Consider the following 25,632-nt stretch of genomic DNA (forward strand, 5'->3'; position numbering starts at 1 on the left):
TTGATTTATATTTAAATTGCACAACCTCAATTACAGTGCTAATTATTAGCTTTTTGTTGATAATGGTGCCTTGCATTAACTGTTCAGTTTCCCATGATTAAAGGAGCTGTTTACGCAACTTTCTGCCCCTCTGTCATGACCCCTACTACAGCGAGAGTTGTTACATGGACCGATGTAATTAGTGCAAATTGGTCCCCATTGATTTATCCCTTGATCCAAACATTGCGCTCAGTAATATACAGACCATGCGGGGAAACGGAGCACCTTTCCCATTCTGTCGGCCAGCATCAGAATCAAGCTATTTTTGGTAAGGTCAAGCTGATTCTAGTTCAAAACTAGCTGTCAACCAGTCTCAGCTAAAGAACTGAGCTGAACTGCTAGAGACTGCCCTCTGCAGCACCAGTGTGAACTTTTCCACATCATATTCAACCCCATCATATTGTCTTAGTGTGTGGAATTGAATGTTGGGTCGGAAAACCAGGAAGAATTCCATATTATCTCAGTTGGGGAAGGCCAAATGGCATTAAGTGTCCAGTCAGGGACTTTCCCCCCAGTATTAGGACCTCAGGGGTGGGAATCCACCCCAGTCCAATCTCACCACCCCTCCCCTCTCTCCGGAGAATTACCAGTCAATCAGAGGACTGCAACTTTTCATTGGCAACAGTGACATCACGAGTGTGGCTGCTACCAGTAAAGCACCCAGGGCGAGGGCCCAAGACACAGGGAGCGAGGGAAGGACGGACATGATGATTTGGGGTTGCCAGGGGGCGGGAGGTCAGACGAAAGGGCAGGAGGAGGTTGTGGCCCAGCAAGCCTCCCCTTCCCTATGCCACGTCCCTCGATCAAAGGCACGGAGTTCACTTGAATGTGGGGTGCCCCAGTAAGGCAGTGAGCAAACACGACTTATTGGTGGAGACAGAGTGGGGCGGGGTATCGAGTTCTTACTCCCCAGTCAGATGCCCAACTGCCTCCAGACTTGCCTCTTGATGCCGCCATTACATTCTACCCTATGAGTGGGATTGTCAGTGCATGCCAGTTTTGTCCTGTGACTTTATGACCATTAGTAATGGGGTAAGGTTGCCTAAACGTCTTTCACCGTAATAATCTTATAACCAACAGAAGAGACTTCCATGTCATCCCATCTGGTTTACTAATGTCCTTTAGGGAAGGAAATCTGCCCTTAACTGGTCTGGCTTGTATGTGACTCCAGACCCACAGAAATGTAGTTGTCTTTTAAATGCCCTCTAAAATGACCTAGCACTCAGTTCAAGCAATTGGGGGTGGGCAATAGATGCTGGTCCAGCCAGCAATGCCCACAGTCCCTGAACTAAAAGAAAACTCGATAAAATAGCACTGGCCCGGATTTCACATTCAGCTGCTCAGTAATGTCACACGCCGCTGACGTTGAAGGAAACTGCCAACAAAAGCCTAGCAACCCCTATGGCATGGATTTCCCCTTTCATGATGTTAGTTTGAATCTGGCGCCAAGCGATGGGAATCTCCAGGCTGCAATAGTGATGCATCAAGCAAGTCAAGCAACTAAATGTTTCACTTCAAATGACAAGTTTACAGGCAGCAAAATAAGTGACTTATGATTCAGGTAGAAACTATTTTATGTCTTTTATATCACAATGGAGAAATTTGTCATTTTACAAATATATTAGCTTTTCTGGGTGAAATAAGTTCTTTAGCAGTAATTCTGAGCTTAGGACATGGGTTGACAAAAACAATTTCACCTCAATGAACAAGGTGCAACTTTTGAAAGTTTTATAGTGGGACTAACCGCATAAAAGAGCAAATTTAATCTGTTCCGTGATTTCTATTTGATTGCGATCTGGAGGCAACTTAATCAGGGCACCCAATGTAAAAGTATATGATCACTGATAGCAGTTTCTGAATTTCCATGTTTAGCTGCGCACATACACACTCCGACCAGATTCAGAGGAGTAATAAAGGTAAGAACTAGCAGTTTCCATCATTGCATTGGCAAAACCTAGACAGAATCCATACTGCACTAGAGATAAAAGGTCTTTGTCCAGCCTATTGCATCGCTCTGTTTTTCAATGATTCGGTTTGAGGTGATTTCAGATGCTCTTTGTTCTGTATATACAGCACTACAAATATTGTCAAAATTAAGGAACTCGCATTTTTCCAGTCCATTTTTTAATATACTGAGAAATAAATATTCAAGGCTGCTTTCGGTACCCGCGAGACATTATCTGCACATTGTAACACCAGAAACCTCCGTTAGTCCCCGGCATTGTGCTACCTCTCCACTACCTTTTAGAAATGTATATAGAAAATATAAGCAGGAGGCGGCCATTCAGCCAGTCAAGCCTACTCCATCATTCATTATGATACGGGGGCGCAGACAGATCCCATCTTCTCCCCATATCACTTGATCCCATTAGCCCCAGGCACTATATATAATTTCTTCTTGAAATTACACAATGTTTTGGCCTCATTCACTTTCTGTGGTAGTGAATTCCACAGATTCACCACTCTCTGGGTGAAGAGGTTTTTCCTCACCTCAGTCCTAAAAGATGGTTACCCCATATCCTCAAACTATGACCCCTAGTTCTGGACTCGGCCCACCATCGGGAACATTCTTTCTGAATCTACCGTCTAATCCGGTTAGAATTTTGTAAGTTGCTATGAGATCCCCTCTCACTCTTCTAAACTCCAATGAATATAATCCTAACCGATTTAGTCTCTCCTCATATGAGGGCCCTGCCATCCCAGGAATCAGCCTGGTAAACCATCACCAACTAGTTTTAATGTTGCAGCTGTTCGCAGCGCTGTGTGAGTTTGTTTGTTGATTACTGATATTAATTTTCTGTCATTTTACATTTTGATGGTTTACCCATTCAAAAAAAAAATATTCTTTCAACCATAGAAATGAATGCAAATGGAAATTTAAATGACTGTAATTTAGCATGTGTGTGATTAAATTTAAGTGTAAGTTTGCATTAGTTCAGACAATTGAGATGTTTGGATTTATGTAGAAGTGGCTTAACATTTTCAATGTACGTGATCATATTCAGCCAATGTTTTCATTTAAAAAAATCAAACTGCTTTCAAAATAAAAATCTTCAATGCACAAACCATTTTTATCAAACGTTTTCAGCTGTTGCCTGTTGCTTGATGCTGCTCAATTTTGTTATGAGGAGGAACTCAAATCTCAATGTTCCGAATAAGGTTATCATTGTTATAAAAGCATGCTTTATGTTAAAAATTACTTTATTTATTGAGTTGTCTGAAACCACAGGATAGGTTTCAACAAGATGGACAACTGTATTCTGAAGTGACCTAACCAGCAGTTCTTAAAATGGCCGAACGTTTACAGAATTTCGCTGACTGAAATATCACAAGAGTGCGCGATGAAGTCAGGAGATGTGCTGGATGTCTTCTCGCGTAGTTTTACTCTCTTCCTGTCCTGAAATTGCAAGCTAGTCTCAGTAATGGTGACCAAGAAACCATCATTGATTGCTGTAAAAACCCATCTAGTTCACTAATGCCCTGAGGGAAGGAAATCTTCCACCCATACCTGGTCTGACCTACATGTGACTCCAGACCCGCAGCCATGTGGTTGACTATTTACTTCCCTCTGAAATGGCCAAGCAAGCCATTCAGTTCAGGGGAAGTGAGTGATGGGCAACAAATACTGGCCTTGCCACCAACCCCCACAGTCCATGAAAGTAAAAGAATCTTCTTTTCCAGGGTCTGAGACAGACAGACCATGAGTGGGGAAAGAGAGATGAGAACACATGGGGTGTGATTCAGCAGCCTCGACGCCCCTGACTTGGTGTCGGGATGAGGCCATTGAATCTCGCGAGGGCCTCTCACAAGATTTGCGGGGCTCGAAATGTATCGCGAGGTTCAAATACGTATTTAATTTAAATATGCGTTCACCGGATTCACCCAGAGCCCAGCATTCACCAGCCGTGCCTGGGGGGCTTTGCCAGGGTGCCATTTGGTACTGATCGACACAAATATGGACCAGGCATTACGGCACCTGGGGGGTCTCTCAGACCATTGGAGACCACTGGGTGGTTGGGCATTGGGCAGAGTGGTATCCTGGCTCTCTCTCTGGCACCTGGACACTTTGGTGCCACCCAGGCAGTGACAGGCTGGCACTGCCAAGGATCGGGTCCTGAGGGGGCCATGCCCATGAAAGGGGGGGTGACAGAGTTATGAGACTGGAGGGGTGAAGGTGGACATGGCGGGGCCTCAAAGGTTGGGGGGTGAAGGAGGGGTCCTGAAAGGGGGGGGGAGAAAGGGGATGGGAGGGACTTCAAAAGGGGGGGACCTCAGCAACCATATAGCAGGGTGTTCTCACTTGAGGGGAGGGGGGTTGTAATGCCCATGTCTGCAGGGGGTTGTATTGCCTATGGGTGGGGAGCATGGGGACCCTCAAGTGCACTTGGAGATCAGGGCACCCGAACAAAATGGCGCCCCGATGTCTGAGCAACCGGTCTCGCCGGCGGGTTCAGCTCCCCACTGCTGAAAACATTTCTAAGTGTGGGTTAAACTGGGAAGAAACTCTCCAATGCCTAAAATGAAAGGACAGAGATCATCCATATGTAAAGACTTTAAATCATCTCTATGTTGAATCTGAAAAAAATAATTGGCTGAAGCCAACACATCAATTTAACAGGATTCGTATTAGATATTTCCATTTATACTATTTTAGGTAGAGTTTGTATATAATTGGCTTTCCTTTGGACACTCTTTAACAATCTAACCTGTCCTCCCTCTTTCTGTGTGTGTGCGTGTGTGTGCACGTGTTTGAGTCTCTTGAATACATGTGTGAGTGAGTTGGAGTGTTTCTGTTATTTCCTACCTATCGGTGTTAAGGACAATCAACACTGTTTCCTTATGTTGCATTCAACTGAGAAGTGGGAAGAGAGGGGAGCTATTGCAGCATATATCACCTGGTCACGGCATCACGATTGATTAAATTCAGAGTTTGCTAAGTAAAGATTTAAATAAAGAGTTCAGCTTGAATTTGTTTCCCATTACGACTCATGCAATATTTTGTTTTTATAGGAATATTAGGTGAAGTGAGACTATAACTTAAATCCAGACTAAAAATTGTGATAAAGTCACTCCAAATTTATTAAGTAATTACAATTGCTTGCTAGAAAACAGCATGATCCGGACGCTCCCCCTCTGTGGGTGCAATACAAAATAGGCTCTTCTGTGCAGGTTGCCTTTTAACTAGGCTATTCAATTTACTAATCAGTGAAGGTTTTTCTCCTTTGTGTCATAAATTCGCTTTCTTCTTTCGTAATCCTCTTTTCTCTGTACTTTTCCTGTACTTTCTGACGTCTTGTTGGGGTAAAATGTCATGGATGCTCTTCATTGTCCAATAACCTGCCCAACGTTTTATACCGGTGAGCGAAGCGAGGCTATTTGATCGTAAGGTGTTCCTGGTCTATGAAACAGTGCTGCTCATATCCTTAAGTAGCCGAGCCATCCAGAGGGCCCAAGGTAGTCCTTAATGAAATTGTTCAGTCCTGACCCTGTGCTCTGTAAAACAGTGTTTTTTTAAAAATTCATTCATGGGATGTGGGGTTTACTGACTAGGATATTTATTACCCCTCCTCATTGCCCTTGAGAAGGTGGTGATGAGCTGCCTTCTTGAACCCGCTGCAGTGGTGGAGGTACACCCACAGTGGCTGAGCAGTTTGATACAACTGAGAGGGCATTTAAGAGCCAACCACATTGCTGTGGATCTGGAGTCGCATGTAGACCAGACCAGGTGAGGATGGCAGATTTCCTTCCCTGACAGACAACACTGAACCAGATGGGTTTTCACGACAATCGACAATGTTTTTCATGGTCATCATTCGACTTTCAATTCCAGTTATTTATTGAATTTAAAGTCCCCCATCTTCCGTGGTGGGATTTGAGCATGATTTATGTACAAAGTGCTTTTCAATTTTCATTTTAATCAACAAATCATGGAAATATATTAATGAGGAGACATAAAATTGCTAAAAACTCTTGGGCAAATTGAACAATGTCAGTGACATGATGTACAACACTCTTTCTAAACATATTATAGAAACTCTCAATTTTTAGATTTTCTGAACAGTACATTACAATGGCCTGGAATTTACTTCATGATCACATCCAGAAGGTAGACCCAAAAAGGCGCCCATTCTGCGCCGCTAAGTTACATGCAAATTTCCAGCCAATCCCATGAGAAAATGGCCGAATGTGAAAATGGTAAAAACTGGTGTCATTGGCTGGGAAAGTATAGAACTCGCACCATAGATTCCTTACACATTTGGAAAATTCAAATTTCAACTCATTTAATCCAACTCATTCATGCACATTAGACACATAGGAACATGCAACTGGGAAAGCTTTTAAATTTTTCACGTGGCCTGCCAGGAAAAGGTAGCAAACAAAAAGCAAACACAAAACCGATCTCGGTGAGGATACGTTTTGAAACCGTCAAACAATTACAATAAAGCTTCAGAGAAGTTAGTCTTCTGCTGCACCTCAGAAAATCTAGTTGTAATTTTGAAGGAGCTTCAAGTGCAGCTATAGGAAACTCATAGATGAGGTTCTTTAACTTGGAGGCAGAGCCAATGGACATTATTGAGGCTGAGAGATCAAAAGATAGCTGTAAAACTTGAGGAGGTTTGAGTGTATTGTAGTTCTGAATGTAAATCACACCCCAAATTCTGTTATCATGCCCTGTTGCGTGTGTCTTGGTGCAAATATGGAGGAAATTCAAGGCAAATAATGTATAAACTTATTCAGCTTTGTTGCATGTTTGTGACTTCTAAACATATACCTGACTCTTAATTATTCTCTTTGCAATCACACTAGATACAACAGCTCAAAAAACACATTCCTAAGAGCATTAAGAGTGCATCTACACCACTACAGCGGTTCAAGAAGGCGGCTCACCAGCACCTTCACAAGGGCAATTAGGTGTGCAAGGGCAATTAGGTACGGGCAATAAATGCTGCCTTAACCAGCGATACCCACAACAAATAAAACATTTCTATTTTGCTTTGACATATTAAATGGCAGTAGTGTTTTTGCACAAATGCTTGCAGCAAGTTGTTATTTTATTTTTGCACAGGTTGCACAGGGACATAGTGAAATTACATTGATTTTCTTTATAATATCTCCTGCTTGGGAATGATGGTTTGAGGCAGGATGCGTGCAGACGGAGTCTGGATTTGGACAGCAGGATGCAGTTTATACTCCTCATTTCCAGAGCCAGAAGATGGGGATGAAAGTGGAGTCTCTGGTGATGCTGCAAGAAACATGAACATTTTCAGATCGAAGTGTTACCATAAATCTTTAAACCTACAGAACAATGGACTTCTCGCTCTAGAATGATTTAACTAAGAAAAACGCCCTGCAAGCTCAAAAAAAAGTATTGACTGTACTCAGCCAACCATGCTTGGAAGAGGTGTGATGCAATTGGCCAGAACTTGCTGAACAACCCTGAGGACGTTGAGAATCACACTAACAACCAATTTAACATTATCAGTCAAGCTCACTTAAGCTTGCTGGAAGTGACTATTCATAGGCAGGGAGTTGTCCTCTGCAGGCAAAAGGAAAATATCCAGACATTGCTCCATTTTTGAATTAAATAAAAGCTGGGTGACAACAGCTCCCTGGCGCATTAACTGTGGCAATGGCCTCAACCAGAGTCAATTTGCCAACCAATCAGTACCCATTTCTTATGCTGTATAAAATGTTACTTCCTTTGAAATTTAACATTCTTGCACCTGTCCTAATAAGTGCAAGATGATGAGCTTCAACAGCATGTCTCTTTTTCAGCAATATTCATGTTCTCTCCTACCAAGTGACTATCAAAAGTGTTCAAGTATAGAAAATCTTTAATTGTCATACAAATACAGGGCTGGATTAGCTCAGTGGGCTAGACAGCTGGTTTGTGATGCAGAACAAGGCCAGCAGCGTGGGTTCAATTCCCGTACCAGCTGTGAATTCAGAATTCTCCCTCTGTGTACCCGAACAGGCGCGGAATGTGGCGACCAGGGGCTTTTCACAGTAACTTCATTGCAGTGTTAATGTAAGCCTACTTGTGACAATAAAGGTTATTTATATTACAAATAAAAATATTAGCAGTCACCTACGTACCCACCGGAACCCTACAAAATATTTAACATGATGAACATGGTCACCTTTGCCTCGAAGGACTAAATAACAAAAATATAAGCAATATCTGGCCCAAATTATCAATGAAACTGAACTGCAGCATAATTTAAAATGAGCATTAATGGTACAGGCAAGAGCTCTAGGCACCCTTAAAAATAGGACTTTTAAAGCAATTTTCTTGTAAAGTGTAGTTTCAGGCAAACTCACGTTAGGAAACTTACAGATTGAAACATGATGGATTGCCGAGGACACACCAGCTGGCATCACTGTATGGCCACCTAACGGACTGTGAACTAAACCAGAATGTGGGTACTGTGTTAACTCAGTTGTGGATCCTGCGGAAAGATGAAGGATGCAGAGAAAAAAACTTTGTAAAAGAAAGAAGCTAGGCTGCAACATTGGCTTATTAAAGTAAACGTAGACCAAATGTTCCCCCTTATGGAGAAAGCTGGAACGAGAGGTCACGGACCAAGGTTAAGAGGTGGTAGATTTAGAACTGAGATGAAGAGGAACTACTTCTCGCAGAATGTGATGAATTTGTGAAACTCGCTACCCCATAGTGCAGTGGAATCCGAGTCATTAAATGGTTTCAAGAAAGAGATAGTTACATTTTTTATTTTAAATACAGGTTAAAGGGATATGGGCAACAGGTGGGGGGGTGGATTTGAGACCAGGAAAAGATCAGCCATGATCTGATTGAATGACGGAGCAGGCTCGAAGGGCTGAATTGCCTACTGCTGCTCCTAGATCCTGTGTTCCTATGTTCCCATGTTAGATAACAGAACGTAATACAATAAAAGTCAATTTTTAGGTGCTCGTTCCTGCGAAAATACAAAACAGATCTCATTGAGGGTGTCTTTTAAAAAGCTCAAACAACTGCAATAAAACTTTAGAAAGGGTTGTTTCCTGTTGCGTCTCCGAAAACCTGGTCATAATTCTGAAGGAGCTTTAAGTGCAAATATAGAAAACTCCTAGACGAGGCGTCTTAACTCGGGGGCGGAGCCAGTTTTACGGATGGGTAGGTTTACAGGTGGAGAATTCAAAAGACAACTGAGGAAATGAGGGTTCTAGCCACATATGTTTTACTTTATTTTAAACGATTCATCCATTATGAATTTAAGAAAAACAAATGGAAAATTTGTAGCCCTGAAATTAGACAGTACTTGAGCTTACTCTGAGCAGCATCAGGCTAAATGACCCGAGTTGCCACATACCTCCAGAGTAGTCCAGTTTCAATTATATGATGGAAAGGACCAACTGCTGCGTCAATGGGGTAAGGGAGTGTGTTTAGCTGAGTTGCACAAATCAAGAACAGATCTCTGCCAGATTGAATCTCTAACCTTTACTGAGTTCGTTTGATCTCAGCTGCGATCACCGTAGAGACGCAACACTTGGATTGAGTCGACCTGGGCTAGAAAAGGAGATTGGACAGGGTGTGTTGCCCCTTGACAGTGACAGTCGGAAAGAGAGAAGAGTGGGGTGTGGCTGTCGGGCGGAATGGACTTGGCTGTAATATCCTCCACAGCTAATTAGCTTGTGCAGATGCGTGAGCAACAGTTTGGTGAGGTATCGGAGAGCGGTGGCAGCAATGGAAGGAATCACACTGGTCAGTGAGAAGAGAAGAGGCAAAAAGAAGATTGAAAAAACATGAGAAAAAAAAGAGAGGCAAAGGGAACAGAAAAGGAGAGGAAGGATTCCAAAATCTGATATAAACGCGATAAATATCTCCGGAACCACTGAGGGGACAGCATGATTAAAACATCTGGAGTAACTTTAGCCATCGCTTAACATTACTGTTGCTCATATCGTTATTTATTTCAGAATGAAACAGTTTATTGCATGAAGACATTAGATTTTGTTGGGGGGGGGGTGGAATCTTCCGGGTTTATGCTGCCAGTGATGAGCCTCAATCACTGGTGTACAGCCCAGGAATCTGGGTAGCATACCCGGAATGGTCTCAGGAAATGCCCGATAGCCTGTCTATGTTGATGGTCTTTATCCTACGCTGCAATTAACTCTTCAATAAAACTCGGATTCAAAGCAAGTAAAATCGTCAGCCTATCAATTTGCCTGGAATTGGAAACTCTCAGCGAGTGACGATAGAATGTGCCTTTAAACAATTGATTTATGTATCCATCCGGCCAGGGGGTATTATAGGGATTTAATGGCACTGCATTGACGTTATTCTGGTGTGCCGACATTGTTCAGCTCTTCAGGTCCGCTGCAGGTACCTGGAATAGCTAATGTAAGTATGGATTAACTAAATGGACATAATCGGTTTACAGTGCTGTCCTTGTACAAATAGTTCTTTTGGCTGGTTAATTTTGTGCTCATCAAGTTTAGAGCTGCCTGTGTGGAGAAGCAGAACATTTGTTTTAACCGTTGTGGCGCAATCTTAGCACCATCAGGTAAACTGCAACAGGACACATGGAGCAATCTGACAGATTAATTCTACCATCTGAACATTGTGTACCAAGTTATAAATAAAAGTATCTGAAAAATATTGCATTGAGATAGTGCGCAGTGCACAGTAAGTGGCCAACTAATGGCTGGAAAACTATAAAAGAAAATTTCTCTGTCCTTGCAGGCTTACAAATATCAGTTAACATTTTAATTTCCAACTTGTATGTAACTTAGTCCATTATGCGGGTGTTATGGGAGCTTTTTATGGACAGCCCACCAGTGTTTGTGAAGGCGGCAGGCAAGGGGGCATGTGAAATAAAGCAGCTTGCCAGCCCTCAGTCCTCCCGCCCCCACCTCTGACCTGTGCGCCAAATTACAGGAAGGCATCAGGCAACCTGCCCATCCTTAGGCTGATTGAGGCCCTTGAGCAGACAATTAACTACCACCCAAGAGTCTCATTCTGCCTTCTGGATAGGACGGGGTGTGGGCCTGGGTGTGCTGCTCCTTCACAGGGTCGGCGTGGACTTGATGGGCCGAATGGCCTCTTTCTGCACTCTATGATTCTAAGTGAAAGTAACCTCATACGATTTAATTCAGAGGAAATACTGTGCATCTTATTCTGTCCTTCAATTTCTGCTCTGCTTATTTTTCATTTTGAGTTTTGGTACTGGACAAGATTCTGGGCGCGATTCTCTAGAAAGATTTCGAAGTGTTGTAGCGAGCGGGAATTGCTGCTATCTTCCCGGCGCTCGGTCCAGCGAGGCTGGCAACGATATTCAACGTTAATTGGTCCACTCAACGAGGCATCCTGGGCTTTTCGCCGCAAATTAAGCCTCATTAGCTGATTCATCAGGACTGCGCTCGGCAGCCCCCCAAACTACCAAGGTCGAGCAGCAATTAAGCAGCACTTGCTCAGCCAACCCCAGCCAGCTCGTAACAATGACGCCCAGGAGACCAGCCCCAAGATGCAGGGATGCAGATCTGGGGAGGCTGCCAGACACAGTGGAGGCCAGGAGGGATGTCCTGTTCCCTGGAGGGTCCCGGAGGGTCAGACACAGGGCAGCCAGTGCCATCTGGGATGAGGTGGCGATGACTGTGAGCGCCGTGAGTTTGACCAGGAAGACTGGCAGCCAGTGCCGGAAAAAGGTCAACGAGTGAGTAGACACCAAGACCCACGCCCCAAGACCTTTCCGCCCCCACGCGAGCGTCTACCCCCCAACTCTCCATGCGAGCCCCCAACCCTCCCTCCACTCTCCTCTCCCTTCAACCCCCCCTCCACTCTCCTCTCCCTTCAACCCCCCAACCCTACCTTCACACCTCACCCCTCCCACTACTGTGAACTATACATGTGGCTAACGATGGCCTCTCTGTGTCGCCTCAGGAAAAGCTCTCCCACAACCATCAAGAAAGGGCCCAGAGTGGAGGTGGTGTGCCGGACATAAGAATCCTCACTACCCTCGAGGAGTGGGCACTGGAGGTGACGACGGTGGCCGAGGCCAAAGCGGTCACCAACGCGGAGGCTGGCGGATGCCGCTGACGTGAGGGACCACCGGGCCCCACCTGGAGGGCCTGTTAAACGTGAGATATTATTGCCTTACTGACTGACCCATCCCTCTCACTGACCACATGTCCATTCTCCTGCAGGTCTTCCAGCTGACAGTGCCGGCCCATCCCGGGCGGCCCCCTCTCCAGCCTCCCAGGAGAACACCTCAGAGGAGAGCTCTGAGGAAGGCACAATCAAGGCATCACAGCTGTCATCCCCACCCTCCACCAGCGCAGATACACACACCTCGGTGGGAAATGTTAGTGGTCAGGCTTCTGGGGCACAATCTGGTGAGCACCACACTGCTGCTGATGGACATCAGGTGGAGGCAGTAACCCCCAATCGAGACAGCAGTCTGAGGTCTGCTGGATCCCAGTACCCAGCCGGTCCCAGCCTGATGCTGAGCCATTGAAACAGGCTATCCCGGAGCTGATGAAGACGTTAGGGGATGGCTGGATCATTCAGAGGGAGATGTTGGCGACACTCCAGCAGATCTATAGCCGATTGGAGGAGTCCCAGTGGCTATGGGCGCAGGAGATGCCGCCAGCAATTCGTGGCACCGAGACCAACACTGCTAGGGTGGTGAACGTAGTGAACAGTCTGGTGGACACTGTTGGCACCATTAGTGAAGATGTTCAAATGGCGCAGTTGTTACCACTGGGACTACGTCGCTGAGGGCCCAGGTTCGAATACCGGCTCTGGGTCAATGTCCGTGTGGAGTTTGCACATTCTCCCCGTGTCTGCATGGGTTTCACCCCCACAACCCAAAGATGCAGGGTAGGTGGATTGGCCACGCTAAATTGCCCCTTAATTGGGAAAAAAAAAATAATTGGGTACGCTAAATTTTTTTTTTTTTAAAAGAGAAAAAAAAAAGATGTTCAAGGCGTCACGCAGTCGGTAACAGCCATGGCTGAGGGTCTCGGCAGAATGTCCGACTCACTGGGGGATGTGACCCAGTACCAGGCTGACCTTGATGACATGTACTGTGGGATATGTCCCGCTTGGGAAGGGCCGTGGCGCTGCGGAGCTTGTCCCAGTCGCAGGCGGGCATGGCTGAGGCACTGCAGAGTATGGCCCAATCACTGAGGAGCATCACCGAGGGCATTCTACACCATGGTGTGGACCATGGGGAACCACCAGGGTTGGCAGAGCCAGATGTTGCAGGGGCAGCCGGGGCTCGAACCAGCTGCTCCTCCGTTCCAAGGCGAACCCCAGGGCCCTATGGGCACGGAGCGGGAGGTGGGGGTGCTGGGCGCCAACCCGCACATTAAACACCTTTGCACACAACTAGTATGAAGCCTCTGTCACTTTCTTCTGCAATGCAAGTTGACCTCCGAACCATTGGCCCATTTCTCCAGGCAACTCCCCCTCCCTGTGGCACTCACCCACCCTCACGCCATGGACATGACCCCGGAGCTGTGTCCCATCCGCTGGATGTTCGGATGTTGGCTGCTGCGAGTGTGGTGTTGCCTCCCGCAGTGTTAAGGCACAGTGCCCAGGCACCTAGGTGTGATTGGGGTGCTCGGCATTGACACCCACATGCTACATACCCCGCCTACCCACGGGAATCCACTTGGGCTGTGTGAAGTGCTCACTTAACCATGATTGTGAATTCGCTATGAGCAATAGCCTTCAGCCGTACGGCCAGAGGCCTTGGTCGTCTGTAGGGATTATGGGTGGTCGGTGGAGCAGAAGAGCAGGGACAAGGGTTGCCGCCGGAATGGGTACATACGATGCAGGATTGGCATGCTGGATGCCCTGCCAGTGCCCCCCCCACCCCCCATGGTGGCCCATCCCTATGGAGGGTCCCCTATCCCTAGGCGAGGGTCGCCTAACCCCTGCCGAGCATGAAGGTGGTAAACCCATCTACCCCGGGTTCTTTGCCTGTGAGCAAAGATGGCTACTCACCTCCTCGGCTCCCCATAGAAGCCCTGCCGTCAGGTTCACATTTTTCAAAAGGAATACTAATCGGTGCCAGCGTGAGCACTTGCTGGGGAGGCCGCTGAATGATGGGAGGCTGTTGTATAAGGGGTGCTCTCATTAATGGAATGGAAATTGGGCTTAAGTGGTGATAATTGGTTTCTCGCCATGCGACGGTCAGATCCCGATTTCGCCTTCGGGAGCATGCCGGTTGCATCGCAAACTGTTTGGCACGTGGTGCGGTTCTCATTTCCTGCCTCTCCCGCTATTCACCGGCCTCGTTTCGTTCGAGTGAGAGCGCTACGAGGCCGGAGAATCATGTTCTCTGTACAGAAAAATATATACCATTTCTTCACAGAACTGATTATCCTGTTTCACAGCAATTATTTTTCACTTCTGCTTTATACTTTGCTCAATATACTCTTACCAAATACAGGAAAGATCTAGTAATTGTACTGAGGAATGTGTTAACAGTGTTAGCTTAATTTGCTTAAGGGAACTTGAGATTCAATGAAGTCAAATTATCTTTAAGAGGAGCGTTTCAAAGATGTTCCCGATTAAAGTTTCATTTCAGTTATATCTAACAGATGTTTTTGGATCACAATTTATCCTTGCCTTGTATAGCAGGCAGTGTGGATATGAATTCACCCAGAAATTTGGGTTATGTTAACACAGTCTAGTAAATAAAAATTTCCAGTCCCCAGTATTCTTTAAAAATCATAATGTTGGACTGCAGAACCCCTCTTAACACGACGATGTAGCTCTCTTCCCATCAGCCTGGGCTGGATTTAAACACAGCTCTCAGAAGTGAAAAGTTTAAATTCTCAAGGCACCCACTCCCAATATTCCTACCTCTTTTTAATCATATCACTATCCATCTATTATATTAAAACCATTTTTTTCCTGGGTGTTACAAATTTCAGTCACATTTTTCATACTAACATTTTAAATTGAGGTGAAGGAACCCTTCGTGAGCAGTGACCACAATACGATAGAATTTACCCTGCAGTTTGAGAGGGAGAAGCTGGAGTCAGATGTAATGGTATTACAATTAAATAAGGGACCTACAAAGACATGAGGGAGGAGCTGGCCAGAGTTGTTTGGAAAAGGAGCCCAGCAGGGAAGACAGTGGAACAGCAATGGCAGGAGTTTTGGGGGGTTATTCGGGAGGCACAACAGAAATTCATCCCAAGGAGGAGGAAACATGCTAAGGGAAGGACAAAGCATTTGTGGTTGATGAGGGAAGTCAAGGACAGCATAAAAGCAAAAGAAAAAGCATGCAAAGTGGGGAGGATTAATGGGAAGCCAGAGGATTGGGAAGCCTTTAAAAGCGAGCACAGGACAACTAAAAAAGCAATAACGGGGGAGAAGATGAAATATGAGTGCAAGCCAGCTAATAATATAAAGGAAGATAGGAAGAGTTTTTTTCAATATATAAAAGGTAAGAGAGAGGAAAAAATAGACATTGGACCACTGAAAATGTGGCTGGAGAAGTAATAATAGCAAACAAAGAAATGGCAAATGAACTGAATAGTTACTTTGCATCGGTCTTTATGGTGGAAGATACCAGTGGGGTGCCAGAGCTCCAGGAGAATCAGGGGGCAGAGGTGAGTGCAGTGGCCATCACTAAGGAGAAGGTTCTGGGGAAACTGAAAGGTTTGAAGGTGGGTAAATCACCTGGACCGGATCGACTACACCCCAGGGTTAGCTGAGGAGATTGTGGAGGCATTGGTGGTGATCTTTCAGGAATCACTGGAGGCAGGAACGGTCCCAGAGGACTGGAAAGTGGCTAATGTAACATCGCTCTTTAAGGAGGGAGGGAGGCAGAAGATGGGAAAGTATAGGCCGGTTAGCCTGACTTTGGTCATTGGTAAGATTCTCAACACGGCTTTGTCAAAGGGAGGTCATGTCTGACAAATCCATTAGAGTTATTTGAGGAGGTAACAAGGAAGTTAGACAAAGGAGAACCAGTGGAAGTGGTTTATTTAGATTTCCAGAAGGCCTTTGACAAGGTGCCACATCGGAGACTGTTAAATAAGTTAAGAGCCCATGGTGTTAAGGGTATGATTCTGGCATGGATAGAGGATTGGCTGACTGGCAGAAGGCAGAGAGTGGGAATAAAGGGATCTATTTCAGGATGGCAGCCAGTGACTAGTGGTGTGCCTCAGGGGTCTGTGCTGGGACCACAACTTTTCACAATATACATTAATGATCTGGAAGGAGGAACTGAAGGCACTGTTGCTAAGTTTGCAGATTATACAAAGATCTGTAGAGGGACAGGTAGTATTGAGGAAGCAGGGGGGCTGCAGAAGGATTTGGATAGGCTAGGAGGGTGAGCAAAGAAGTGGCAGATGGAATACAATGTGGAAAAATGTGAGGTTATGCACTTTGGAAGGAAGAATGGAGGCATAGACTATTTTCTAAATGGGGAAATGCTTAGGAAATCAGATGCACAAAGGGACTTGGGAGGCCTTGTTCACGATTCTCTTATGGTTAACGTGTAGGTTCAGTTGGCAGTTAGGAAGGCAAATGCAATGTTAGCATTCATGTCAAAAGGGCTAGAATACAACACCAGGGATGTACTTCTGAGGCTGTATAAGGCTCTGGTCAGACCCATTTGGAGTTTTGTGAGCTGTTTCGGGCCCCGTATCTAAGGAAGGATGTGCTGGTCTTGGAAAGGGTCCAGAGGAGGTTCACACGAATGATCCCTGGAATGAAGAACTTGTCGTATGAGGAACGGTTGAGGACTCTAGGTCTATACTCGGTGGAGTACAGAAGGATGAGGAGGGGTCTTATTGAAACTTACAGGTACTGTGAGGCCGAGATAGAGTGGATGTGGAGAGGATGTTTCCACTTGTAGGAAAAACTTAGAACCAGAGGACACAATCTCAGACTAAAGGGACGATCCTTTAAAACAGAGATGAGGAGGAATTTCTTCAGCCAGAGGGTGGTGAATCTGTGGAACTCCTTGCTGCAGAAGGCTGTGGAAGGCAAATCACTGAGTGTCTTTAAGACAGAGATGGATAGGTTCTTGATTAATAAGGGGATCGGGGGTTATGGGGAGAAGGCAGGCAAATGGGGATGAGAAAAATATCAGCCATGATTGAATAGCAGAGTAGACTCGATGGGCCGAGTGGCCTAATTCTGCTCCTGTATCTTATGATCTTTATGGTCCTATACGAGGCCTACCTAATCAATTCTACAGGAAAGTAAATTAAACAGATTCCTCTGACCTGTAAGTCAAAGCAACGAGGTGAATGTCGAGCCATGGTCTTGCTAACGGTCTGTTACTGAAACATAAAAAGCTGTTTCTCACCTCCCAGAAGCATTTCCTGCAACAGGTTATCAATTCTTGCCACTCCGAAGAGTCTGGCAAACTGAATCTGCTCAATCATCTGCCACGTGATGCTCTGCAGCGATGGAAGAAGCAGTAGAATATCACCAAACCGTCCACGCGAGTCATATTGCCGGTCATTGATGTAATCCTCCAGGTTGACTTGCACTTGGAATCGCATGTTTTTGATCTTTGCCGAATCACTCACACCCCTGCAATCTACAATAGAAAAGTCACAGTAAACAAATGTTTCCCTTCAGACCATAACACGTTTGTGGTATCAGAGAATTGTTGCGGTGCACAAGGAAGCCATTTGGCCCATCGTGTCTACTGGCTCGCCAAATGAGCATCATGACTTAGAGCTATTCCCCTGCCTTTTCCCTGTACATTGTTTCCATTCAAGTAATCATCTAATGCCCTCGAATGTCTTGATTAAACCTACCCACCTTCAACACATTTCCAGACGAATAACGCCTTATGTGAAAAATCATTTTCTCCCATTACATTTGCTTCTTTGGAAAATCACTTCCCGTCTGTGCCCTCTTTCTGTGCCCTCTTTCTTCATCCTTTTGTGAGCAGGAACAGTTTCTCCCCATCTACACTGTCCAGCCCCCTCATGATTTTGAACATCTCCATCAATTCTCCTCTTAGCCTTCTTCTCTCCGAGGAGAACAGACCCAACCTCTCCAATCCATCCTCATAACTGATGTTTCACATCCCTGGAACCATTCTTGTGAACCTCTTCTGCACTCTCTCCAATTATTCCCATTCTTCCTATGGTGGCACACAAAACTCTAACATCTGATGGAAAAACCAATGATTCAAACAAAATTAGATTTAATGAGGATCATAATTAAAGCAATAAAGAAAAAGCCAATTGTAAAGACCATGTACATCCCTCAATTTAGCACAAATTCTCCTGGCCTAATGGCCAGCAGCAATATGAAGCTAAAGTTAATTGCATCTATTACAATGCCTGGCAGCTGATTCTAGATAGGTAGCATATTTATGCATATCTGATTTAAATTTACTGGTGAAGTAAATTCAACCAAAACATTTCTAAGTGTCATTTTGGGCGAGTTTGGCGGGGCGCTGTTTTATTGGGTGCGATCCAAACCTGGATTCACCCACACTCAGCCGCTTTTTGGGGCCTTGGGGAGTTTCTCCCCAGTCTAGCCGACACTTCGAAGGCAAATCTGGGTTAATGCTATTCTCGCCTTCTTTGGGCGTGATCCGGAACACGCCATCAGGAGTGGGTCGGGGAATCGCAAAACGGTTCACGCGTCCGGCGCGCATCTTCTTTTTGCCCTCTCCCGCTATTCACATGACGCGCCTAATCTGTGCGAGGCGCAACCCGGTCGCTGAATCACTCCCTCCACCTCCACAAATTCTCTAGAAATCACTGTTCACACGCTCAGTTCACATGCTCAAGAGTAGCCATTTTGTTCATTTTTAAAGCGTTGCACCATTCTATTCCTGTCCACATTACATGAGTGCGCTTCGGATTACCGCTTTTTAATTACTGCAAATTGCGAGGTCATGAATCAATAATTATAAATGTGGACATTTTGGGCCATTCAACTTTTCGTAAATCAACCATGCCTTCCAGTCATGTCCTTCTGTTCTCTCTCCAGAAATAGTGCGGCACATTGTGAGTGAGAGTCAGCAAGTGTGAAAGACCCATTGTCAGATGATTGATAAGTTGTCTTAAGTCCATTTAAATTGTTCAATAGAATGAACTCCTTTGGATGAACAAGATCTGCCTCCTACTGCCTTTCTCCTCACGTTCATTTTGATTCCCTGGAACCTGAGCCTTCACCGTCAATGTCTTAAGTTAAAACCTTTTCGCAAGCATTACTGAGCTATGTCGATATGTTCACAAAGACACTTGCCTGGATCAAAAAATACCACAGCTTTGAGGCAAGCAAATTCATTTTCATCTATCTGCAGATCAAGTAGTGGCTTCACCAGCTCATCCAGAATCCTGTTTGCAACACGCATAATCTCCAACTCGGGGCAGTGCCTGGGAATTATGAAATCATTTCCTGTTGAACAAGGATGGATTTTTGTCAGAGTTGTAGCTCCCAGTTCGTAAAACTGATGGGAATTAAACATCTTCTAACATCCCTGAAATTCACCAAAAGGTCAAAATCTAGTTCACATGTACATATTTTAATTGAGCACCAAACTTCAGAATCTTTCCATTCTTCATAAACTTTAGGAAGCAGTATTAATTACGAATGGGAGTGTAAAATCAGCATGCCAGGGTTTAAAGATACATTGTTGAATCATTGTGGAATCTGATGACATGTACAAGTAGTGACTATTTCACAGTTATCCCTTTGGAATTCACATTCATCACCTGGAGTAATACATTAAACAACTATACTGTTTTATAATAAAGGCTCCTTGCAGACTTATTAGATATTTTCCCAATTTTTCACTGTATATATCTAGAAAAGTCGAGATGAAATAGTGAGTGAATTATATAGTTGTATTTTGTCCCATACATTGCTCAGCATCCAGCTCTTTGCAAAATACACTATACCAGCTTCATCTCTTCTCCAACTGATTCAAGGACAATGCAACTCCTTGCTGTGCTTCATGGAGAAAGAGGTGATGGACTGTGTTTCCGACATTGGGTGGAATTTAGTGCCCTCCCAGCACCTCAATCATGGCAAATTTGGTGGTTGGGGGGTATTTAGTCAGGCAGGAGGGTGGCAGGTGGGGACCCTGCCACCTACCTGCCTCCACCCCGATTCAGTCCTGGGCGGGAAAGCTTGTGGGTGACCTTCCTACTCCCCTGCCAATTGAGGTCCTTAAGTGGGCAATTAATGCCCATTGAAGTACCTGATCCCATTACTGCTGGTGTTCATCCAGTGGCAGGTTGGAAATTCAGCATGTGAGAAGCCCAAAAAACAAACCTTGTGGGTTTCTGTTTGGGAGGGAGGGGCAAACTCTTATTATCAATCACTCAGAGGCTGAGGGAACCCTGCGCATGATGCCTCCCCCTGCCTCCCCCAATCCTGCCATCACTCATGATGGCCTGGCTCCCTTGGAGATCAGGCGGGATTCTCCTCTATCCGGCGGGGCTGGGGGTCCCGGCGTGATGGAGTGGCGGGAACCACTCCGGCATCGGGCCTCCCCAAAGGAGCGGAGACGGGGCCAAGCCCTCACCTTGAGGGGCTAGGCCCGCGCCGGAGCGGTTTCTGCTCCACCGGCTGGCGGGAAAGGCCTTTGGCGCCACGCCAGCCAGGGCCAAAAGGTCTTCGCCGGGCGACGCAGGTCCGCGCATGCGGGAGGGCATCAGCGGCTGCTGACGTCATCCCCGCGCATGCGCAGTGGAGGGGGTCTCTTCCGCCTCCGCCATAGTGAAGACCATGGCGAATGCGGAAAAAAAGAGTGCCCCCACGACACAGGCCCGCCCGCGGATCGGTGGGCCCCGATCGCGGGCCAGGCCACCGTGGGGGCACCCCCCGGGGTCAAATCGCCCCGCGCCCCCCCAGGACCCCGGAGCCTGCCCGCGCCGCCTTGTCCCGCTGTTCAAAAGGTGGTTTAATCCACGCTGGCGAGACAGGCATTCCAGCAGCGGGACTTCGGCCTATCGCGGGCCGGAGAATCGGCAGGGGTGGGCCCGCCAACTGGCACGCGCGATTCCCGCCCCCGCCGACCGGCGCGGTGTGATTCCCGCCCCTGCCGAATCACTGGTGGCGGAGACTTCGGGACACGGCGGGGACGGGATTCACGCCAGCCCCTGGCGATTTGGAGAGCCTCTGGTGGATGTACCCTCTGATTGGTCAGTAGATCTCGGGTGTGGATGTCTGCATGTGTTGGGGAGGGGTGTAGGGTGTGGTTCTCTCCGTGGTCCTTCATCCATGGCAAGTCCCCCCGCAGCCCAGTTAATTGCCTGATTGGCACATAACTCAGTCGACCTTCCCAGAAGTAGGCAACGTGGTATTCCCACTGCTCTCCAACTCCTCGTGCCTACATTAACTCTATGCTTACATTTTGAAAATCAAGCATGTGCTTTCTGCATTTGCTATGCTCCTTCATTCCCGATTGATAATCGGGTAACTGAACAGTTACCTTTTCCCGAAAACCCTCGCATTCAGGGACAGGTCATCACAAACAAACGCACACAAATTCTCGGAATGTGGGAAGGTTGTCTAACCAATCATCAAAATACTAAATAGACTTGTGAATTAGCAAATTACTATACTTTTTCTTATATATAAAACTTTGAATCCAGCTGAAAAAAGGCAACGTTGTCAGCGAGCAAACAATCTACATCTGCAATGAGTGAATAACTCAGATTTACAAAGATTCAGCTGAGCCATCTTTAACACTGAACATTTGATATTGGTGTTATAAACGTGCTGTGGAGAAAATTTCACAAACCTGGAAGTTCAGTGAGTGGAACTACATGTGTATGCGTGCTTTCATAGATTACATAGAATTTACAGTGCAGAAGGAGGCCATTCGGCCCATCGAGTCTGCACCGGCTCTTGGAAAGAGCACCCTACCCAAGGTCAACACCTCCACCCTATCCCCATAACCCAGTAACCCCACCCAACACTAAGGGCAATTTATCACAGCCAATCCACCTAACCTGCACATCTTTGGACTGTGGGAGGAAACCGGAGCACCCGGAGGAAACCCACGCACACACGGGGAGGATGTGCAGACTCCACACAGACAGTGACCCAAGCCGGAATCGAACCTGGGACCCTGGAGCTGTGAAGCAATTGTGCTAACCACTATGCTACCGTGCTGCCCAAAAGAACAATCTTTTATTGTCACAAGTAGGCTTACATTAACACAGCCATGAAGTTACTGTGAAAAGCCCTTAGTCGCCACATTCCACGTTCGGGTCATGATCTGGTATGGGAATTGAACCTGCACTGTTGGCCTTGTTCTGCATAACAAACCAGCTGTCTAACCCACTGAGCTAAGCCAGCTCACGCAAACCGAGTGTAGTGTCTCTGAACCGAGTGTAGTGTCTCCTCAGACTCTGAAGACATATAATAATAATAGTAATCTTTATTGTCACAAGTAGGCTTCATTAACACTGCAATGAAGTTACTGTGAAAAGTCCCTAATCGCCACATTCCAGCACCTGTTCGGGTACACAGAGGGAGAATTCAGAATTCTCAGCTGGTACAGGAATTGAACCCGCGCTGCTAGCCTTGTTCTGCATCACAAACCAGCTGTCTAGCCCACTGAGCTAAACCAGCCCATGCTTTACAAATGGTCAAATAGTATAAATGCTTTTTTAACTCATTTCTGAATGATTGGCAGACAATGCCTGGAAACATCACTGCAATTACTGGCAGATAAAAATCATGAGAGTAAAAAAAGTGGACGGAAGCAGCAATGTCCAGGATAGTGACTTGGGACTTCCAAATTAAAAGGATAAGAGTAATAGAATTAACAGTGCAAAAGGAGGCCATTCGGTCCATCGAGTCTGCACCGGCCCTTGGAAACAGTGCCCGACCCAAGCCCACACCTCCACCCTATTTCCGTAACCCCACCCAACACTTTTTGGACACTAAGGGCAATTTAGCATGGCTAATCCACGTAACCTGCACATCTTTGGACTGTAGGAGGAAACCGGAGCACCCGCTGGAAACCCATGCAGACACGGGGAGAACGTGCAGACTCCAAGCCAGGAATCGAACCTGGGACCCTGGAGCTGTGAAGCAACTGTGCTGACCACTGTGCTACCGTGCTGCCCTGTTATGCCCAATTATGTGTAATTATATTGAAAAGATATGCCAGCTGAAATCTATTGTAACTTGCTAAAAACATAACATGTTAGTTCGATATTTTCTAAATAAGTCCTGGTGAACTCAATGGAGCAAAAAAAATGGAAAAAATGAAAATCGCTTATTGTCACAAGTAGGCTTCAAATGAAGTTACTGTGAAAAGCCCCTAGTCGCCACATTCCAGCGCCTGTTCGGGGAGCCTGGTACGGGACAGACTGGGGCGGCACAGTAGCACAGTGGTTAGCACTGTTGCTTCACAGCGCCAGGGTCCCAGGTTTCATTCCTGGGGCAAAATTCTCCCCCAACGGCGGGATGTTCGCCGACTGGCGCCAAAGACGGCGCCAATCAGATGGGCATCGCGCCGCCCCAAAGGTGCGGAATGCTCAGCATCTTTGGCGGCCTAGCCCCAACATTGAGGGGCTAGGCCGACGCCGAAGGGATTTCCGCCCCGCCAGCTGGCGGAAATGGTGTTTGTTGCCCCGCCAGCTGGCGCGGAAATGCGGCGCATGCGTGGGAGCGTCAGCGGCCGCTGTCAGTTTCCCGGCGCATGTGCGGGAGCGTCAGCGGGCGCTGTCAGTTTCCCGCGCATGCGCAGTGGGGAGAGTCTCTTCCGCCTCCACCATGGTGGAGGCCGTAGCGGAGGCGGAAGGGAAAGAGTGCCCCCACGCCACAGGCCCGCCCGCGGATCGGTGGGCCCCGATCGCGGGCCAGGCCACCGTGGGGGCACCCCCCGGGGTCAGATCGCCCCGTGCCCCCCCCAGGACCCCGGAGCCCGCCCACGCCTCCTGGTCCCGCCGGTAAATACCAGGTTTGATTTACGTCGGCGGGACAGGCAATTTCTGGGCGGGACTTCGGCCCATCCGGGCCGGAGAATCCAGCGGGGGGTCCCGCCAACCGGCGCGGCCTGATTCCCGCCCCCGCCCAATCTCCGGTACTGGAGATTCACGGCGGCCAACGGCCATTCTCCGACCCGGCAGGGGGTCGGAGAATGAATCCCCTGGCTTGGGTTACTGTCTGTGCAGAGTCTGCACATTCTCCCCGTGTCTGCGTGGGTTTCCTCCGGGTGCTCCGGTTTCCTCCCACAGTCCAAAACTGTGCAGGTTAGGTGGATTGGCCGTTCTAAATTGCCCGTAATGTCCAAAAATGGATGGGTGTGGTTACTGGGTTGGGGGGATAGGGTGGAGGTGTGGGCTTAAGTGGGGTGTTCTTTCCAAGGGCTGGTGCAGACTTGATGGGCTGAATGATCTCCTTCTGCACTGTAACTTCTATGTAACTCTATGATATGTCTCCAGTTTATTAGTGTATAGATTAAGTCTAACCATAGCCCATATGAATCAGTAAAGTTACATTCGGGACAACAGCTAGAAATTACAGTTGATTCAATGTTCCTCTAACTCTTTGCTTGACATTCGCAAGTCATGAGGGGGATCTCATCGAGACTTATAAAATTTCAACGGGACTAGACAGGGTAGATGCAGGGAAGATGTTACCAATGATGGGTGTGTCCAGAACAAGGGGCGAAATTCTCCTACCCGCCCCGCCACATTTCTGCTCCGACAGGCCGGCGGGAGTCTCCGTAACACCGGCCGGTCAATGGGGTTTCCCATTGTGGGGCAGCCCCACGCCGTCGGGAAACCCCCGGGCGCCGGCAAAACGGAGACTCCCGCCGGCGGAGAATGACGCCCAAGGGGTCACAATCTGAGGATTCAGGGTAAACCATCTCGGACAGATATAAGAGGACATTTCTTCACACAAACAGTGGTGAGCCTGTGAAATTCATTACCACAGGAAGTGGTTGATGCTAAAACTTTGAATATATTCAAGAGGCGGCTGGATATAGCATTTGGGGAGAATGGGATCAAAGGCTTTGGGGAGAAAGCAGGATTAGGCTATTGAGTTGGATGATCAGCCATGATCGCGATGAATGGCGGAGCAGGCTTGAAGGGCCGAAAGGCCTCATCCTGCTCCTATCTTCTTTGTATCTATGTATCTATGTATGAAGAGGAGCTGTAACTTCTTAAAAAGAAAACACCGTGATTTTCCTCTTTGGGTTGCCGCACCTTGCCAGCAAACCAAAGGAACTTGAAAACTGCTCAGCCACTCACAGCATCAAAGAGGACAATTCTTACCTAGCAAGAGGACGTCCTTGTAGGGAATCGAACGTCTGGCCAGACCCAGCAGCAAGTGCTCCCCTGCATGAGCTCTAAGCAACGCAACCTAGACCAACAATGATAAGATCACAGGAGTATTTCAGCACCTCGAACCTATTCTGGAATATTCTAACCGATCCATACCTCAGCTTAAATTTACTCACCATTATTCCAAATCCTTTGAGACCCACAGCTCATAAACATGCCGATCTCAGTTTAGATTCATTCAATTACCTCAGCATTACCTCAGCATTCATAGTCTTTTGGTGGATCCATCTGCATCAAAAGCTCCCTTCTAAGTGGGAATGCCTTCCCCTTAAGGCTGGGTAACCTCTGACCATTCCTCCCCACCCCCATCCTCCC

General features: G+C 46.9%; 1 protein-coding gene across 2 annotated transcripts in view; it reads right to left on the reverse strand.

The window, feature by feature from the left end:
- Window positions 1–5,094: 5,094 nt before the first annotated feature.
- LOC140430420 (hepatocyte nuclear factor 4-beta-like) overlaps window positions 5,095–25,632 on the reverse strand; it is a 122,811-nt gene continuing 102,273 nt past the window's right edge. For both annotated transcript variants that reach the window (XM_072517892.1, XM_072517893.1), the window contains exons 6-10: window positions 25,249–25,336; window positions 19,247–19,399; window positions 17,337–17,573; window positions 8,376–8,489; window positions 5,095–7,282 (exon numbers count right to left, since the gene is read on the reverse strand). In XM_072517892.1, the coding sequence (XP_072373993.1) occupies window positions 7,143–7,282; window positions 8,376–8,489; window positions 17,337–17,573; window positions 19,247–19,399; window positions 25,249–25,336 (732 nt within the window). In that variant the 3' untranslated portion in view covers window positions 5,095–7,142. The remainder of the gene's footprint in view (window positions 7,283–8,375; window positions 8,490–17,336; window positions 17,574–19,246; window positions 19,400–25,248; window positions 25,337–25,632) is intronic.

This window comes from Scyliorhinus torazame, chromosome 10, assembly GCF_047496885.1.
Source record: "Scyliorhinus torazame isolate Kashiwa2021f chromosome 10, sScyTor2.1, whole genome shotgun sequence".
Lineage (NCBI taxonomy): Eukaryota > Metazoa > Chordata > Chondrichthyes > Carcharhiniformes > Scyliorhinidae > Scyliorhinus > Scyliorhinus torazame.